This window comes from Mesoplodon densirostris, chromosome 9, assembly GCF_025265405.1.
Source record: "Mesoplodon densirostris isolate mMesDen1 chromosome 9, mMesDen1 primary haplotype, whole genome shotgun sequence".
Taxonomy (NCBI): domain Eukaryota; kingdom Metazoa; phylum Chordata; class Mammalia; order Artiodactyla; family Ziphiidae; genus Mesoplodon; species Mesoplodon densirostris.
In genome coordinates, this window is record NC_082669.1 from 15,524,220 (window position 1) to 15,544,191 (window position 19,972).

A 19,972-nucleotide genomic window follows, 5' to 3' on the forward strand; every position below is an offset into this window, starting at 1 on the left:
AATTATACACGGTTTTGGTTTCAAGTCATCATTTAACAAATTAGGTGCTACAGCCATCAGGGCTCTTTCTACTGAGTTTGCACTAAATTTACAATGATAAGACACGGGCAGCTCAATTCCAACCAAGACCCTTTCAAAGGTTCTGGAAATCTCTGTGTAGGCAAGCAATAGGTGATTTTCAATAGAAAGCGGGACCAGTTGCCCATTTTGTGGATTTCTTGAGATTATAGAAGGGAAGAGAGAAGCACAGATGTGACTGAAGTCTTGGACAAAAGATAAGAAGCCAAGAAACTGTTTTTTTTTGCTTTCCCAGACAGAGGGTATAAACAGATGATAAAGAGCTGTCCTCTTCAGAACATGAAGGTTACTGAAGCTGTCCTCTGCTTTCAGTGGAACAAGCATTTTTACTCTGGTTTCTTACAAAAGCTCAGTAAGAAATCATTCTCAACTTAGATGAAAGAGCTAAATTCTTGTCACAGCATCAAATGAGCAACATAATCCAGAAATAAAACTATTACTCTTCTGTGTACTTGTGTAGATGATTGTCATCACAGGATTAACAATATTCAAAAAAAATTGTAAAAACATGCAACCTAAATCCCAATGTCCTAGCACAACCATTTTTATTCTTCTGTTTTCTCTTCTAAACTTTATAAAGAAGAATATCAATACCTAGAAGTAGTATTACTGCATCAAAATGCAGAAACACTTTGAATTTCCTATTTATATGTGTTCATTTTTAATCACTTGGGTTCAAATGAATCAGTTTTACACAGCACTCAATATTATTATAATTTTAGACAGTTTCTTTCTAAATTAATAAATATATAAATGATTGTATTACTGTTTTAGTTTATATATATATATTTATTTTATTTTATTTTATTTTATTTTATTTTATTTTTTTTGCGGTACACAGGCCTCTCACTGTTGTGGCCTCTCCCGTTGAGGAGCACAGGCTCTGGACGCGCAGGCTCAGCGGCCATGGCTCACGGGCCTAGCCGCTCCGTGGCATGTGGGATCTTCCCGGGCCGGGGCACAAACCCGTGTCCCCTGCATTGGCAGGCAGACTCTCAACCACTGCGCCACCAGGGAAGCCCCTAGTTTATATTTTTTGATAATTGTAAATGTCAAACTCTTTTCCTCGTATTTAATTACATGCTATCTTATATAAATGATCTATTCATATCTTATTTCATTTGTTGGTTGGTGCCACCATAGAATTTTATTGTATAAGACTTTATAACTAAGAATAGTCAAATTTTATAGAAAAAAACTGAAGAACTCAAAAGAACATAATCATGACCAAAAAATAAAGGAGGAAGGAAAGGTAGGCCCATAGGCAAATAACATTGGGTCAGAGTTCAAGGGCCAACCAGCTCATCTTTGTGACTATCAGGTAGCTTGAGCCAGTCTTTCAAAAAAAGGAAGACTCCATATTTTCCTTAATTCCATGCTCAGAGCTAGAAAGTGTCTCTCAGAAGGATTGAAAAATGTGGGTAATGGCAATTTTATTGTGATTCATTTCTCCAAGTTTACATAGTTAAACGTCAAGAAAATAAAGACTTGACCCTCTCAGATGCATGATTACCTTTTGTAACACAAACCCTTTTATTATATTACCGGTTAGTAAGTACAGCCTTCGGTTGGCATGTGGTGAGACCATTCACACTGGGCACACAGAGTTAGCTTTCTGTCTTAGACTTATTATCACTGCCACTGTTTCTAAAGTAAGCATGTCGATGGAACTTTCAGTTCTGTGACATCTTTGTGATTTTTTTTTTTAAATTGACCTGCCTCTTAACTGTTGATGTCTTCTAGAATGCAGTTCTTGGCTTTCTTATCTTTTTACTCCATACGTGCTTCCTCATCTCATTCACAATCACAATTTCAGATTCCGTCTGAATCCCTATGACTCCCAGATATGGTCTCTCTCAGGTTCTCTGCACAAGGTACAGAACTACTTCCTGTGCATCTGCCCTTCAGCAATCCACAGGCATCCCTAAATCTATATTTGCAATTTCAGTGACTGGAGCCAGAAATGTGGGAGTCATTCTAGCATCCATTCTATCACCCAATAGGTCACCCAAACCTGTAGACTACACACCTTTAACATCTTTCAGACCCATCCATTTCTCTTATAATCCCAGGCTAGGCCTTAATCGGGCCTCCTCATTTCTTACTTGGATAACTGCTCTAGCATCCTCATTTCACTCAACATATGCCCAGCAATCTGAGTACTTCTCTCTGCCTCCTGTGCTATCCCACAGGTCCAAGTTCCCATCAACTATTATTGGGATCACCGCAATAGTTGCCAGCCAGTCTTTCTATCTCTGCCCTTGACTCTGCCAGTGTACTCGCAACACAGTCACCGGAGTGATTCTTTAAACGCCTGAGTCAGGGTATGTCACTCTTCTGCTAGCCATTTTATTTAGAGCAGAAGTCAGTCTGACCTCATTTTTTTCTACCTGTCTCCCCTTCCTCACTTTGCTCTAGTCACAGTGGCATCCTTCTGGTTTCTTGAACTCTTCCAAGCACACTCCTACTTCAAGGCTTTTGTCCTTTTCGTTCTCTGTGCCTGGAGTGTTCTTTCCCAGAGAGCTGCATGACGCCCTCCTTCACTTTTCACAGGTCTCAGATTAAAAGTTATTTTATTAGTGAGGCTAACTTGACAACCTTTTACAAAATAGTAATTATCCTCCACCACCCTAGTCAAACTCTCTATTCCTAGTTATTCTCATAGCCTAGAACTGAGCCCGGAACATAGTAGATGCTTTACAAATATTTGCTGGATAAATGAATGAATGTACATTGATTCCAGTTTCCCCTCCTGTTAAGTCAACAGAATGATCTTTCTAAAACACAGGTCTGGTTTTTACATTCAATGGATTAAACATCTTCCATGACTCATCGCTTTTGGGTTAATATCCAAGTGACTTAGAGTATCATAGAAAACCCATTAGGACAAACCTTATCTCTTATTTCTGTGGCAAATACTCCAAACTCCTTAAATTTCTGACATTTCCATTCTCACTTGCACTTTCATGTATTTTCACATATTTGCACATTCTGTTCCCTCTAACTAGAATCTCCCCACCCCCTCCACTTTTCAGCTGGCTAAGTTTCTGTATTTCCAGAAACTACCAATTTCAACTCATCCATCCATCTATCCATCCATCCATCCATTTATTCAACTAACAGATAATTTTGGAGCACCTGCCATATGTCAGGAACTATGTCAGGTACTCCTATAGTATCAGAGCCTCTCTCTACCACAGCACTTCAGCGACTGTATCGCACCTGTTCACTTTTCTGGCTCACTTGCTAGTTTGTGAGCTCCTTAAAGGCTTGGGCTATATTTCTCATCTCTATATTCCTAGAGCTTAGTGTTGACACATGGCAGGCAGTCACAAAAACTTTATCAGCACCGTGCCTTTTGTAAAAATAACACCAAGTTCTTATTACAGATCCCAAATATACATTAATTATCAATCCCCAAATCACTCATATTACATACCTATTATCAACTGATAGCCACAAATCAACAGTTTTCTGCTGGTGTGATTCGAGAATTGAGACTTTTCTTAGGCATTATGCATTGTTGCTGGTTGTTTAAGTACTTGAAACATTTAATAATGTTTTCTCTATTTAGATTTCTAAACTTCAGAATACCACCTTGCAGAGTTCAACACCTACACTATCATGATTTTGTGACTAATTAATTAGAAAACGTGCAAGATGAGAAAGAGCATATTATTCTGGCAGTGTATTTGCTATTGCTGTTATTTTGTTCCCATTTTAGGCAGTACCAACAAATTAATATAGAGTCATATACTGTTATTAGTGTTCTTTCCATGGCAATTTAGCATCAAACTCTAAACAGAGAAGGACAACATTTCACTAATCATCTCATTTATGACTGACATGTTTATAGACCTCTGGAAATTATATTTGAAGAGCTTCCTATAAACATCTGATCTCTTTAATAATTCCATTTGTAACTTATTTAGCATCTGCATCCTGCTATTATGTAAGGACCATGTAGCTGTGCTGGCTCATTGAAACTGCATTACTTTCGATCCCAGAATTCACCAATGGGATTTTATTATAAACACAATGAAATTTTGATTAGGGTTCTGAAAAAGGCGCTTGTCAAAGTAAATACTTGTTATACATATTGACATGTTATCACAGCACAGAAAACAAGCAGCTTTTAAGAGAACAATGAAAATTAAAGTAAAAATTTACTCAATCAAAGGAAGAGAAATTGTTTGAGAACCCCATAGTAAAAACATAAAATTACTCATGAGTCCAAAAAGCACTAGTAAGCTGAAAAGGAGAGCTTATCCATTACCATTCAGAAGCATGGGATTTATTAAGTCACAATCAGATTGAAATCCTCCAAGTCATCTTTCTTTTTAAGTCTGGTAGAGTTCCATGAGCCCTTAAAGAAATACAATGACATAGCCACAGCTCCTGGGGCTCATTAAAAACTGACAAGCTGTTTTCCTTATGGGTAGAGCTAAGAAGCTTTGCCATTCTAAGATTGTTGGCAACTTTGTTCAGATGAGTCCCTACTTTACTAGAATATGAATATTTTGTGTTCTTTGTGAATTTCATTTATAAATCTGGAAGAGGGTTGCTCCTTAACCTGCAAGAAGTTTGTGCATCAATACCTTAAACTGCAGCACATATCCAGGCTTCAGGGTCAAATCTCGAGTTACTGCAAATCGATCCCCATCTGATTTTCCAAACACCATGGCTGATGGCGTGGCAGAGCAGAAGGTTTCATTTTTAACCATTCCTTCGTTAGCCAACATCAACCACACACTCATTTGATTCATAGGGTAATCAAAAGCCGGCTTCTCATAAAAGTTCTAATAGGAACAACAACACAAACAACACAGAAAGGCAATTTGGTAGCTTTGAAAACAAGAAAGGAATTTTCGGTTCATGGCATGCAGGGCCATGTACTATTTGTATTTCTAGGAAAATACAGCAGACTCTCTAAATTAACTTTTTTTTTTTTAAACTGCCATGAACTTTTTCTCCTGATTATTTAACAACTGGATATATTTTGCCACTGTGTATCTAATCATTTCATAAACACACTAATAATCATAATTAATGACTTGGCCAAACTTTCTAGTCTTGTTTTTTGTTTTGTTTTGTTTTTTTAACATCTAAATAATCTATGAACTAGTAGCATAGAGAGGTAAAAAAGTTAAGTGCAAACACAGAAAACTAAATTACATGTTCAAGTGTCAAGCACCAAATCCTTGGGGGAGTGAGTAGTTATTTGATCCCATCCTCTTTTACCATTCTATGTCTTCTTGGAGTTCAGACCTAATGAGAAGTACCTGGGGTAAAGTTGGGTTGACAACTGGGATGATTTGTTTTTGCTTCTCCGACAGAATGATGATGTCATCGACTGCCCACTGGTCATAGTCCTCCCCTGAGAACACAGGCTGCCACCAGCGGAAACTGGTGCAAGGGGTCTTGGCAGCAGCTGGCAGCTCCAGATAGACAAATCTGCATAAAAGCAAATCATTTAGCGTTGGGAAAGGAAAAGCTGTGTTTTTCTTAGCAGCTGTTAAAATAACATGAGTAGCAACAAGAGAAAGTTATGTTTTGTTTGATCTCTTGGTATTTTTGTAAAGTTTCTAAGTTTAGACAGATCAGACAAGAGGTTTAAAGTTGTAAGCAAGTTTAGTCCTGATCCTGGTTTTTCCATTTGGAATTGTATCTTTTGGAGGCAAATATTTCAACTGAGTTTGATTCATTGAACGTCTTTTGACTACTATGACAATGGCCATAATATTTTAAAGAAATCCTTAGAAAAAGCTGTTCCTTTGTATGTTATTGCATTAAAATAGCATTAAAATTTTTTCAAGGCAGTTCTTACTTATTGGGGGAAAACATAAATAAGCATTAAAAATGAAACATAAATCACCCATAAGCTACCACAGGGGGTTGGCCTCTGTTAACAATTTGATGTATATCATTAAAGTATGTAATCTTTTACATAGGTGAGATATATGTATAATTCGGTATCTTACAGTTTGAAACTTAACATTATATCATAAGCACATTCTCATGTCAGTAAAATCAGTTCTTAAGATCATTTTACTGTTTATATAATTTTTCATCACACAGACGTGCTAGTATTTATTTCACTTTTCCTTATTATAAATAATTCTATGATGAAAAATCTTTATGCATAAAGCTTTATGTATACCTCAGTTTATTTATTTAGGGAAGATTCTTAGAAATGGAATTACCAGGTCAAATAAACTGGTCATGTTTAAGGCTCTGGATTTTTCCAAATTCCTTTCTGGGAGGGTCATGATGGTTTGCAGGATGACATGAGAGTGCCTGTCTTGCTGCTCCATGTGGAGAGAGCACTTGGTGTTATCATTAAAAAATGACCATTTGACTGTTGAAAAGTGGTATCTTTTTTATTGCAACAGAGGTTGGATATTAATCATATTTTATTAAACATATGTCTTCCCTGTTGTGTAACATCTACTCACTCCTTTTACCCATTTTTCTATTGGGATCTTAGAGTTTTTCTTGATAATTTGTATAAGCTCTTTACAGGAACACTGATCCTCTATTTCTCATATTTGTTGCATATATTTTCTCAGTTTGCTTTCTTTCTTTTCATGTTTTTTCTGTTTTCCTTGAAATGTATGTGTTACATGTGTATGTAGTTTTACATCTGTATGTAGTATATTTCTGCGTAAGCAGTCCTTTTCTTTGTTAATTCTTGTGTTGAACTTATGTTTAGAAAGTTCAGGTCTTTTTCCAAGATCAGATAGCAACCTAAGTGTTTAAATCTTTAACCAGTCTTTAACAGTTTTTGCTGATGTAAGGTGATAATCTAAATAGATATATTTTCCCAAGAGCCTACCCATTTTTTTCTAACACCATTTGATTGAATAACCATTTCTTTATCACTGATAGTTGATGTGTCTTTTTTTCATATATAAGTTTGTACAGATATCTGAGTCAATTTCTGGGTCATCTATTTGGCTTGATTGTTCTATCCATGAACTGGTATCATTCCACTCTAATACTGTAGCTTATACAATATGTTTTAATATTGTGCAGGGCATCCCTCTATATTTTGTCAAAAGTTTAAACTATTTCTGCCAGTTTATATTTCCAGATATAAAGCTCCCCCCCAAAAAAAATACCACTAAGATTTTGATTGGAATAGCATTAAATGTAAATTAAGAGATTTCTTCATATCACAATGTTCAGTTTTCCTATCCAGGGATGCTGTATTATTTTCCATTTATTTGTTTTCTTTTATATCTCTGAAGGAAGTTTTGAAGTTTTATTATTTCCTTTACAGAGATTCTCAGTATTGTTTCTTAAACTTATATTTATTTATGTATTTGCCACCATGGGGTCTTCTTCTGATTTCTTCCAACTCAGAATTTCTTAACTATTTTAGTGTCATAGAACTCTTTGAGAATGTGATGAAATAGTTAGCCCCTAAAGAAAAACTCCCTTAAATAAAAATGGAATATCTCTGGAATTTGAAAAAGCTAGTGAATTTTTGTTTGTCTATATAGTACTCTAGTTGCTTTACTGAATTCTCAGTAATTTCCAGATTGACAATGCTATTACTTGGAAAAAATAATTTGAATAGTTTCAAACTGTTGTTTAAACCAGTTTGGCACCATTATCAATTCCCCTTCTACTGTATGGGGGGAATCTCACCAGGCTCCATCTCCCACCCACCATCCCTGACTCTCTCCCTGGATGTTATGACTCTTGTTAGACCTAGTTGCCTCTTCTCTGTTTCCACCTCTCCCCCTGTGTGCCTTAGAAGAAATGCTTTTGGTTGGTCTGTCTGCATATCTAATTGTGTTATATTATGGAGAGTTATGTCACCTTGAAATAACTCAATGTTTTAAAACAACAAACTTATGAACCTTCAATCTACAAAATAGCTCTATTGTAAGTATTATATCTAAAATATATTTAATTTGTAAGAATTGGATCTACATATTTTTCAATAATTTTTTTCCAATAAAATAAGGTTCAGTTGTAAAATGCAAAACAGGGATATTAGTATGGTAAGGCTTCATAATAATCAAGGAGATAATTATTATTATCGCACTGGAAGGAGACTGGGGCTGGTTACCTGGGTTTGCTGAAGTCTGAGAAGTACATCTCTGCCAGCAGATGCCACTGGATGCCCCCATTGTTGCTGTACTGGAGGAGGATGCCCTCCTCTCTGCTGTCGGGCTTGTTGCACGCAGCACTCTCTCCACCGATCTGCATGTAGAATTGGACAAAGTCCACCCAGGAAGTATCCAGATCCCAGCTCACCAACCGTCTTTTTCCAGCCTTTCGGAAGAACAGAAAAATCACAGATTCAATTATCTGGGAGCAATTAGTTGTTTCCGTGTCAAATTCATATGAGCATCCTAGCACTATGTGGAGATGATCTTATTCTCATTTATTGTTGAGAGGAGCAGGTTATGCCGTTCAACTGCTCCTGGATCCATTCTATTAGTCTCTACATCACTGACTGCCAGATTCGGTTATGGGATCCTTGAGAACTGCTAATTCCACCAAAGGGTACTCAAAAGCAAAATTCATTTTAATGAAAACACTCCCAGCATTCGCTTTGGAGATTTCCTCCAGGCAGAGTCATGGAGAAGAAAGACCACATACATACTTTGAAATCAGTTGGAGCTGGGTTTGAATTTCAGCCCATGATTCATGCTGTTCACTAGCTGTGTGACCTTTCTGAGCTTTTATTTTCCTCAAAGTTATAACATGGGTAATAATACCTTCCTTACAGGGTGTTGTGACAACTAGATGAAATAATATTGTTACATAACTTGCCTAGCACACGGCATCTCTTCCTGAGGGGACAATCTCTCAATAGATATGCCCCGGCCCTCCTCCTCCCTGGGAATTGAGGTAAAACAGGCAAGACAGAAACTTCTTGACAAAAAGAGAGCACTGAAGTCTCTTGGGCTCCCAGTCAGTCTATTTCTTGGAAATAGAGAGGGTGGGAGGGATCATTAAATAAGTTTTTGCAACCATTAAATGGTCTCTTTGTGTCTTAAAAATGTTAAAAACTTCCTCAAATCCAGCGACTTGCTTCTTTTGCTTAGTGCATCCCCTGCCTCTCACAGTTCTGTTGTGAGGTATTAGATACAAATCGACAAGGTTTGTCATCATTTCTGTTGTCTGTAAACGGTTTCATGCTAACAGGATTGAAAAAAAGGTTGCTGATAAGATTCTTTCACCCAAACTGATTCTGCCAAAGCTAATCCAGGGACTGCACTGAGTGGTCTTAGAGAGTTTCCGAGGAGTTCAATTAAAATTTGGGAAGAAAACCTGAGACAGAATACACAGTATAGAGAAAAGCACCCCTCACACTTATAATTTAAACCCTACTCTAATCCACTAAGTTAATTAAGAAAGGGTTTCAGTTATTAGAAGTCACAGGGGAAATACTTGGGGATAATTATAGGAGTACACTGTTACTGATAAATCTAAAGCCAATTAAGAGATTCCAAAATAGACAAGGGTGCCAGCAAAAAGGGAACTGAGGTTAATCCTGAGACAGAGACTCATTTTTTGGAACTCTCAATTTTATGTATGTATTAGAAGAAATCTTAAAATATGCATTTTCAACGTGTTAGATGTGCTTTTCATTTTTCTTGCTGTTGATTTGAAACAGTGTTAAGTGGAAACACCTCAGAGATTATTATAATCTGACCTAGAATTTTCGTGCCTCAGGATCAGTACAGGAAGAATGAATTTGAGAAGAACCTAGCTGGTTAATTCCCACCCAGCAAACTTCTATGAAAACCCTGGCATGTGGAAAAGAGCCAGAAGGATAAAGATCTAAGGTGAGGAGAATGATAAAAATCCAATTATCACAATTAAATGGTTGGAATGATTGGTCAATTGTGAAATTCACAGAACAGTGTTGTTCTTCCAGGAGACTACGGTGTTGCTCTATAGAGATTTTGAGAGTGTTTTGTGCGGTATTTTTTTTTTTTTCCATTTTTTTTATTAGTTTCTGCTTTATAACAAAGTGAATCAGTCATACATATACATCTGCGGTATTTTTTTTTTTTTTTTTTTTTTTTTTTTTGCGGTATGCGGGCCTCTCACTGTTGTGGCCTCTCCCGTTGCGGAGCACAGGCTCCGGATGCGCTGGCCCAGTGGCCATGGCTCACGGGCCCAGCCGCTCCGCGGCATATGGGATCCTCCCAGACCGGGGCACGAACCCGTATCCCCTGCATCGGCAGGCGGACTCTTAACCACTGCGCCACCAGGGAGGCCCCATCTGCGGTATTTTTAAATGGTGAAAAATATCATACAAATGCTTGGTTTGGCACTGAAGATGTTTTTTCCTAGAGAGTAGTACAAGTCATTTTCTTTTGTTTGGTGACCTGAAATGCTGAACATTATTTTAAAGGGGGAAAAGAGAGAAAAAGGAAATGGCTCAGGGCAAACTATTTTGTCAGAATTTAGAATCAGATGTTAACACACGGTTTGCAGTTTTTCTACTATACTATGATCAATGTATTTATGTATATGTGTAGATATATATAAACATGTAATATGCATATACGTGTGTTGGAGTAATAGATTAAGGACCTCCTCATTCCTAGAGTGTGGAAAATACCCTCCAATTTCCCCCAACATTCTAGGTTAAAATGTCTTCAGTGTTTAGATAAAATAATACAGAATTTAAAGGTAATGTCTACAGAATCTAGAGCCTTTGTAACAAAACCTCTAAAATGCTTTATAAAAACTTTACCTTTTGACTTCCATTAAAATCTTCTTTAATCAAAATGCCAGTAGAAAAAAAGTCTACTATATTTATTTGAAAATAACCATTTCTTTACAACTTTCTGTTGTTTTCCAATTTTCTTTCATTCATTCATTGATTTCTTTCTTCAGCAAATAATTACCAGTTGCCAGTTATACCAAGCTCAATACCACGTGTTATAAAAACAAACTTGAAAGGAGAGTTCACAGATATGTGCAGGGAGAGTAATGACAACTTAGGGCTGCAGACCAAGTTCTATCCCTTGTTAAATCCCATTTGGTCATATGATTAATTGTCAATGCTCCAATCTATTCAGTCTCAAGGGTATTTATTGATATGTAAATGCCTAACGCAAGGCATGCATTTCTGAGTTGAACATCTTATCTAGAAGTTTGGCTCAGTCAGTAAGACTGTGCATTTTGCTGGGTAGTGTGAGAATAAAAATAAAAATATGATCTATATATGTAAGGAATACAATGAGAGGGGCAGTCAAAGAAAGGAAAGATCAGTGTACTCTGCCCTAGTCCCAGAAAGCCCCATGGAAGTGAAACCGAGCAGGACCCTGTGGGGCTTCTGGGTACAAAAGCCTTTCCGTGTCCCCCACTCCTTGTTTGTAGGGAATAGACTCCAGCCTCTATGACCTTCCCTGAGTCCTAAAGGGCAGATTCAAACACTTGTCAATCAGGGAAGGGAGGGTATGCAGAGAAACAATAATGCAGAAACAATAATGCAGCCTTAGGGCAGGGTTGTGGTTCTGCCTCAAGGGATACACATTAACAATATCTTTTGAGCTCTTTATAGAACTAAAACCCAACAAGTGGCAGATGTCAGCATTCTTCATACCAGAGAAGACCACCTGAGGCCAGATTAAAGGAACCAGAGAAGCCTATCAAGAGATCACCTGAGATGAGATTAAAAGAGTGCAGGCCCTGCCCACACCCTGATCTTATCAGCAACCCCACCCTTGAACTATTGCTATAAAACTCCTCACCAAATCCTCCTGGGCTGGGAAACAGTTTTTCAGGGCAGGAGCCCACTGTGTCCCCCTTTGCCTGTCAAAGCAATAAAGCTATTTTTTTCTACTTCACCCAAAATTCTGTCTCTGAGATTCAATTTGGCACCAGTATGCAGAGGCCAAGCTTTCGATGTCAGAAGCAGCAGGATTTGGGCAAAACACTGCAAGGTTTATATGGATGTGAGAGGCCGTGGAAGGCATAACGGAAAGCAGTGGAGGCTGAGCAAAATCTGGGATGATGAGGAGAGCTTCCTGTTTGGAGCAGAGGACGCATGTTTGGAAAAAGAAAATAAGTTCTGTAGTTAGGGCAGCAGTATTGGAGACTGTCCTGAACACTGGTGATGGAAGAGTGACAGGACAGAAGCATGATTTTAGAGAAATTAATCTAGGGTGGTTTGCAAAGGTCTAAGGAACCCTTCCTTTGGGTTATTACCCCTTCTTTAGTTCAATTATGCTGGCTGGTGGCAGGTGCCAAACTGTGTATCCCACCTCTCTGCCAAAGGAGTGAGTACATAACTCTGGCCATGTGAATCATATTACGCCATTCCCCGGACACGTGACTGGCCAGTCAGAAACCTTTCCCACATTTTCCTATGGAGTTGCTTATAGAGCTCTGTGGCCATGGTTTCACTCTCACGACAGCTGACCTGAAAATAGAGCCTCCTCTTAAGAAGAGAGTTCTGTGGGCATCTGAGTTTCCAGCTCCATGTATCTCTGAGTCAGGTTTCATCTAAGCCCTCCCTGTTTTGATTACAAGAACCAAATTTCCTTCTTTTTTGCTTAAGCTAGTTTCTCTCACTTAGAATTCAAAACAGATCTGACTGATACAAGAGAAAAAAATAAAAATATGATCCTTAGATATTTTGACAAAAATTTAGGGAGAAAGCTGGTTTCGGAGAGGAAGAGAATGATTTTATTTTTGAAATGCTGATTTTGTTAGTGGTAGGGCGTACATATGGAAATATTCAATGATACCAGTTTGAAATTTACTTTCATAAAATGTAATTATGATAGCTAACACTTATAAGGCTATTTCTATATGCCCAACACTATCCTTTATTCTTTACCTGCATTAACTCACCCCCAACATCCTACTTTACAGTCGAGAAAACTGTGACACAGAAAGGTGTTATAACTCTGCAAGATGAACCAATTAATTAGTTTTGAAGCCCAGGTATAAAGCCAGGTAGCTTGACTCCAGACATAATCTTGAATTAAGTGTTAGAAATATTGATATGTAACCTTTATATGTTTAAAATATCTGTGTGTACGCACACATGTTTACTGGGTGTTTGGGTAAATAATGGTTAAGGATTCATAATCTTTTAAAATTGATGGTTATGGGAGACACAATCTTTTCATTTCTGCACAATTATACAGTGTACCCAGATCTATGCAATGAATATTGGTCACTTATTGACTATTATCTCTAAGAATAATGACATGGGGATCTTAGATGTCAATGGATAAGAAATATCATTATTTCTTATTTCCATCCCTGATTTTCTGTCATTTTCCATCTTGTTTACTTTGTTATTTACATTCTTGTTTACATTTTCTATCTTGTTTACATTTTCTATCTGATTCTTTGTTCTGCACAAAAGCTGTACCTATTTTTGCATTTGCATACATTAACTTGTTTTGGATTTCTGCCCAAACAGGTTCTGCAACACATCAGCCCTATGGTATAACACCCACCTTTGTGTACTTGCTATATGATGTGGAATGGGACATTTTCAGTTGTCCTAGAATTGGTGGCTATAGTCCCTGCTGGAAATAAGTGGTGCTGGTCACCCCACATTCTAAAGAGAGCTGCCAATAATTAGGGTTGAACACATTGCTCAGGTTGGAGAGCTGGACCTGCTCCCCTCTGCAGTCCTTTCGAAAACTATATGAAGAGATGAATTGGAGGAGGCAGGAAGAAAAGAATGTCCTGTCTGGACTGTGGCAAGGGAGGAGAGAAAGGTGGTTCTCTCAGCCGCATCCCTCACCAAGCAACACGGGTTAGGAGTGTTCCAAGAGAATCAGCCTTGGGGATTCTGGCTGGCACCTCAGTCCCTAGTTGGTATGTACTGATCTGTCTGCTTCCACTGGGAAAGCTGAACCCTGCAAGAAAACCTTCTACTCAAGAGTCCCTGTTATGGGGTGCCCCCAAATTCATATGTTGAAAGGCTAACCCTTAAAGGGATGGTATTAGGAGGTGGGGCCTTTGGCAGGTAATTAAATTATGGAGGTGGAGTCCTCGTGATGGGATTAGTGCCCTTATAAGAACAGACAGGAGAAGGCCTGCTTTCTCCCTCTCTGCTCTCTCTCTCTCCACCATGTGAGGATACAATGCAAAGACGGTCATCCTGCAAATGTGGGAGCAGGCCCTCACTAGACATTGGATCTGCTAGTGCCTTGATCTTGGACTTTCCAGCTTTCAGAACTGTGAGAAAAAAACATTTGCTGTTGAAGCCACCCACTCTATGGTATTTTGTTATAGTAGCCCAAGTTGACCAGGATGGTCCCACATCAGCCGATGCCACCAGCAGCCACCAAACTGAGCTGAAATAGGACCCGAGATGCCTGCTCTTGATGTAGACCTGGTCAGTACCCTAGGAATGGCTTTGCACACCCCTACCCTCACCTTTATTCCTCCTTCCTCCAATCATATTCTTGGGATTAATGGATTGACAAATTTAATAAACATTTCTAGAAATGTTTTCTACATGTTAGGTACTGGTCCACATGATTTACAAGTACTAACTCATTTAACCTGCATAATAACCTGAATGAGGTAGATACTCTTTTACAAACGAGGAAGCCAAGTCACAAAGAGGTTAAGGTATTTGTTCCAAGTCACACAGCTAGGAAGTGGCAGAATCAGACTGAAACAGGCAGTCTGGCTCCAGAGTTGCTGTTGTTAACTTCTAAACTCCACCACCTCCACCACCACTCACGTCCTCACCCCCAGGCCCACGTGCTCACACACCCTCCAAAGCCTGGTATGAGAAGGGGCCAAGACCCTGCCCCACTCAAAGCCCCCCAAGACACAAGCCTGGCTGGCACTGGAGGAAAGGAAAGCAATGAGCTTTAAACCAGGTCCAAGAAGGGCAGGAATTTTAAACCGGCCTATCTGGATCTGTAGTAAGCAAAGACAAGCATAAAACTATGAGTTTCCCAAATGGAGTTAAGGCATAGAAATTTGACAAAGTCCAGTCAAAAGCAGGGAATGTAGGGAAAAATAAAACTGCGTCATATTTGTACCTTCTGAGTTCAGACGGCTCCCACATCAGTCACATATTGAAATAGCCGCTGTCCTGATCACTTACTCCCGGCTCTTAGTCCTACCTTGCTGAAATACAGAGATGATCCAGAAGAGATGACTCCACACCCTTCCTCTGGTTTTACAATTTCTCCCCCAATAACTTCTTGCCAGTCAGACTCCCAAGTATTTGGGTTCTCAAAGTCCGACATGATCGTAGAAGGAAGGTCAGCTTCTGGGTGGCACTCGGTGCCTTGGTAACCCTGGTCACACCTACGAGAGAGGAGGGCCGAGTGAACAAGTGATGGACTCCTGTGTGAATGCCACAGCCATCTGACCTGCAACATTTCCTACATCTCACTTTTGTTCGGGTATTAGCATCTGTACTAGACATTTCTCTACAGTGTAATCTTTGAATATGGTGGTAGCAACCTTCAGTTTTTCACAAGGGGGAAAAAAGGGATAGAATCCATTCTTAAAACAAATAGTGCTGTAACAGTAGAGATGAGGCATCAAGTAGTAATGAAGAAGGATACAGGCGTGTGTGCACCTGTGTGATGGGGGGAGGGGAAGGATCGTGAGATCTTCCCGTAGGCTTAAAAAGTCACATATAAATGTTGGTCTGCTCACCCAACATTTAATTGTGGCCGTGTTTTATAGTTCCTCTTTCTGATTAGATTATGTCTCTTTTAGAGTCTTTAAGTATTCAAGTGTGCTCCTATCTCATCCTCATTAGGGATAGTCACCATCTCCCACTGTACACAACCTTGAGCTTCGGGCGAAGTGCTGTAGGAAAGCGTGTAGCAGCTGTTTGACGAGGGCTTTAAGACTATCAAGGGGAGGAAGGGGGAAGCAATATCAAGGCTCTGTTAACTAACAAAGAGGACTTTGGGGCTAATTGATAAACTCTGGAATTGAAACCCAGGAGGTTACATTTTAAGGTGTACAATCTATGGCTTTATACTTATTGAAATGCAACAATATCTTTTACATCTAGAATAAAGACAGAAAGGAGGACCGTTTCCTTTGGCGATCTCATTATTTATCAGGTGATCCCTATAACTGATGACAGCTGCTGTGGTACGGCTATCAACACACATCCGGAAAAGCAGAGTCAACCAGGCCTCCTGACGCACGTACCTGCACACGCCGTGGTCACAGGAGCCGTGCCCACTGCACATGTTTGGGCACTGCTGCCCAATGTAAATGCTGTCTAATGCCCACTCGTCTTGGGCTGTGTAATAGCTCTGACTCCAGCGGAAGCGGGTGGCGCTGGACCTAGAAACAAGGCACAGTAACAAAACAGTATTTTAACTGACACGGGATCGTATAGACAAAGAACGTCGGAGCTCAAAATCCTTCAGAGAACGAACTCTCTGGAACTTGAATTTAGCTGCTAATCATCCACCATGAAGGAAAGCCTATTTTGTATATACCTCAATCTTAATTTATTTGAGACTAAATTTAATTAATTAATTTGTATTTTAAAGAAAAACACAATATCAGATTATTGTTGTTGTTGCACAGGGATTTGATGCTCGGAAAAGAAAGGAAGTAAGACGATATTTTTTAAAAATAAAAATTTATAAGAAACTCTCTTTCACAGATGAAAATGTGCAGTGTTTAACTTAGAGTAATGCAGTTTCTTAAAATAAACATATCAGTAGTTATTGGAAGACTTCCAGTTAGCTCTCAATTTAAAACAAAAGTTTTGTTTGGAGGTATTGTTTTGGGGTTGAGGGGATGGGCTACAATGTACTACTATTTTACAAGTAAGAACATCTGGGTGCCAAATGCTGCTTCTTATTTCTGAAACATTAACTTGCTTAGGTTTCACGGACAAGCTGATGTTAAGTGGAGATAAAAACTTTAAACAGTCCATTACACATAGAGAAACACTTGGGACCCTGATTCATCTAAACTACATATAAAGTCTAAAGAAGAGGATGTTTTGAGAGCAGTGCCAGGAAGGTTTTCATTCACTGAATACCATAAAAAAGTTCTTTTAAAATCACATCATACTTTTCACCTCTAGGAACTTTCAGGGATCCATGATTAGTTCTTTCTGGTCAAAGCACACACACACAAAAGAAAACAAAAAGAATTTGCAGAATTAATGTGCATGCTCAGTTCCATTAATTAAACCCTCCCCAAGTACACTATCTACAGATACACTTGATCTTAATGGCTCTGAATGATCCATTAAAGTCTACTACATCAATTACCCACATATTGAATACTCCCTAAATACATAACAGGCTGTTAAAATCCAGACTAAGCCTTTACTATTTATTTTACTAACGATCTGTGGCTAATAGGTTGCATTTTTATTCCTAGTAGGATGATTCCAGGATTCACTGAGGTGCATCCAGTAGACACAGGTTAGCGAGATATCAGTGCTCTTCACGGTACTTACAATGAGAGAGATGCACCTCTTCTATGGTAATAGTTTATATTTGTAATCTAACAGCCATCACAATTTTCACAGTCCCATTAAGAAATGCTTTTTAGAAAAGCCTACTATAAAAGTAGGTACATTATCTTAGAGCCCCACAGAAAACAAATAAATTAAGATGCATGCACCACTGTCATTTAAAGGAGAGATGACTATATTTCTTTTAAGATTGATTACAATCTGAGTCAAGTCTAGGGTCACAGGTATCTAGACTGTGAACTCCTTTGGGGACAGGGATATGTTTTTGTCTCAGTAGTTTGCACAGGAACAGAATAAATTAAGTGTACAAAAATAGTCTGCTAAAAAATGAGCCGATAAGTGCATGGACAAGGCCAGGAAAGGGCAGTCTGTTTCTGACTTCTGCAGCTAACAGTGTGAAGAAAGTGCTAGGAGTCAGGCAACCATGCCCCAGGACGCGGGCTCTGCAATTTATCAGCTGTGTGATCTTTAGTGGGAAATTTAAGCCTTCAGGGGCTTCTAGTTCCTCACCTCTCAAATGAATAGATGGGGCAATCTGATTTCTAAGATCCCTTCCAGCTCAAAAATTTAATGATTGCTCTGGTGGTTTGTTGACCAAGGTGATAGTTTATTTTCTTTAGAGTCACATGCTTACATGAAACCCATGGCATACATTATTTTGAAGTTTTGATGTTTCAAACATTAAAATGGGGTTGGAAGGTTTCAGAACCTGACCTAGATTTCTCAGTTTATTTATGCTTCTAAACAGTCACATGTAAACACTCTCCAAATTCTTTTTCTAAGTAAATTAATCCTTACATGTACCTATGAACTCTTGAAAAGATATTTCCTTGAGATAAAAAGCTTAAAAAGTGAATAATTCCATTTAAAGTGACAATCCACAGTTTCACGTGCTGATGTTAATTAACAGAAAAGAAAGCAAAAGAGGTTGAATATTGGCTTCATTTTTAGTGAGAAAAAAAAAATGAGTTGTGTGAGCAATCTCCAGCTGGTCATATGTGAGAACACAAGGTGTGATCTCACTGATTTGCAGCTGCATCACTGCTAAATATCGCCCTCAATACAAATATTTAATTTGCCAATTTTCTCTTTTTCTCTCTCCCTTCCTCTTTCTCCCTGCCTCTGTCTCTCTCTCAAAACTAAGTATTCTTAGGAGGAAAATCTTGTGTACTTTGGATTGAGTCTGGAAATAGCACTACTGTTGTATGGATCATGAAATGAAGTTGACCTACATTTAAAATTCAAACTATGGATTCTCAAAGGCAACAAAACTTGACAGTCTTTTCTTGATTTGATTTTTTTCCTCTTATAAACTTCTAGACTGAAATAAAATACCATTGAGTTATCTCTCGATAGTTAGGTAACTGAGGAATCAAGGTAAATGAAGGCTGGCTAAATTGTATTTTCTACCTTCAGAGTGACTGTAATTACATTTACCCAAATATTCTGAAACTCATTCAGTCATTAGGTGTTGATTTGTTCATGAAGTCAGCAACTGACAGCTGTTTGGGTCTCTTTAGGCCCTGTTCTTATGTAAATGTCTCTCACAAAACAAAAATTAATTTTCATTGGGTAACAAATGTTCAGTTCATATACAAAATAATTTCTCTGAGCAGGTGTATACATATTCAATATTCCACTCTAAGTTGTCCTATCTAGCATTATCTTCTAAAGTTAACAGATCTTTGACAGTGCAGACCACATTTGCTTGTCTACGTTCAATTTATAGTTGCATACGCTTGACAATCAAAACAGCAGAAGAGAGATTCACCAAAAGGAATATTGCTTCCCACTAAACTGTACTTCCTTACCCAATGCTTGGGAAAAACATGCAATTTGAAAAAGTTTGAAATGCATATAATAAAGTTATCAAGAATGCCAAAGAGAATAAATGTACTTTATCTTTATAGCAGAGCTTTAAAGCATTACAGATCTAAAAACAATGATAATAACCAGTTGAACACTATTTTTTTGAAATACTATAGCAATAATGTTTAGCTTACGTATTAGTCAGTAGAAATGTTAAAATAAATATCCTATCGGGTGGTTGTTTTTAAGAAATATGTTTACTTTCTTTACCCAGGGCTTTGAAGGAAATCTGGAAAAGCAGAATTCAATTATTTACCTACATGTACTTAAAGGCAAATTGTCAGAGGAATGATCTAGTAGATTTTTTTTTCAGTTTGTAAAAAGAGATGGTTTGTAATAAAACATCTCTTTAGTTCATCAAGGCACACTGAATTGAAATTTATTTAATTTCCCAACATTTAATGAGCACCCCTACAACATGACAGGCTCTGTGTTAAAACTAAAGAGTTTAGGATCAATATATTTCCTCTCAAGTGCTGAATAAACATTGACAAGAACCAGACCTTTTCTTACTATACTAAAACTTTCAACCCAGTGGTACTATCTTTTAAGCTAAGAAAATAATAATGCTACATACAATCTCAGTGT

General features: G+C 38.2%; 1 protein-coding gene across 2 annotated transcripts in view; it reads right to left on the minus strand.

Moving 5' to 3' along the window:
- RELN (reelin) overlaps nucleotides 1-19,972 on the minus strand; it is a 527,861-nt gene that overhangs the window by 101,732 nt on the left and 406,157 nt on the right. For both annotated transcript variants that reach the window (XM_060107639.1, XM_060107638.1), the window contains exons 23-27: nucleotides 16,222-16,359; nucleotides 15,168-15,354; nucleotides 8,159-8,364; nucleotides 5,361-5,532; nucleotides 4,677-4,877 (exon numbers count right to left, since the gene is read on the minus strand). In XM_060107639.1, coding sequence (XP_059963622.1) covers nucleotides 4,677-4,877; nucleotides 5,361-5,532; nucleotides 8,159-8,364; nucleotides 15,168-15,354; nucleotides 16,222-16,359 — 904 coding nt within the window. The remainder of the gene's footprint in view (nucleotides 1-4,676; nucleotides 4,878-5,360; nucleotides 5,533-8,158; nucleotides 8,365-15,167; nucleotides 15,355-16,221; nucleotides 16,360-19,972) is intronic.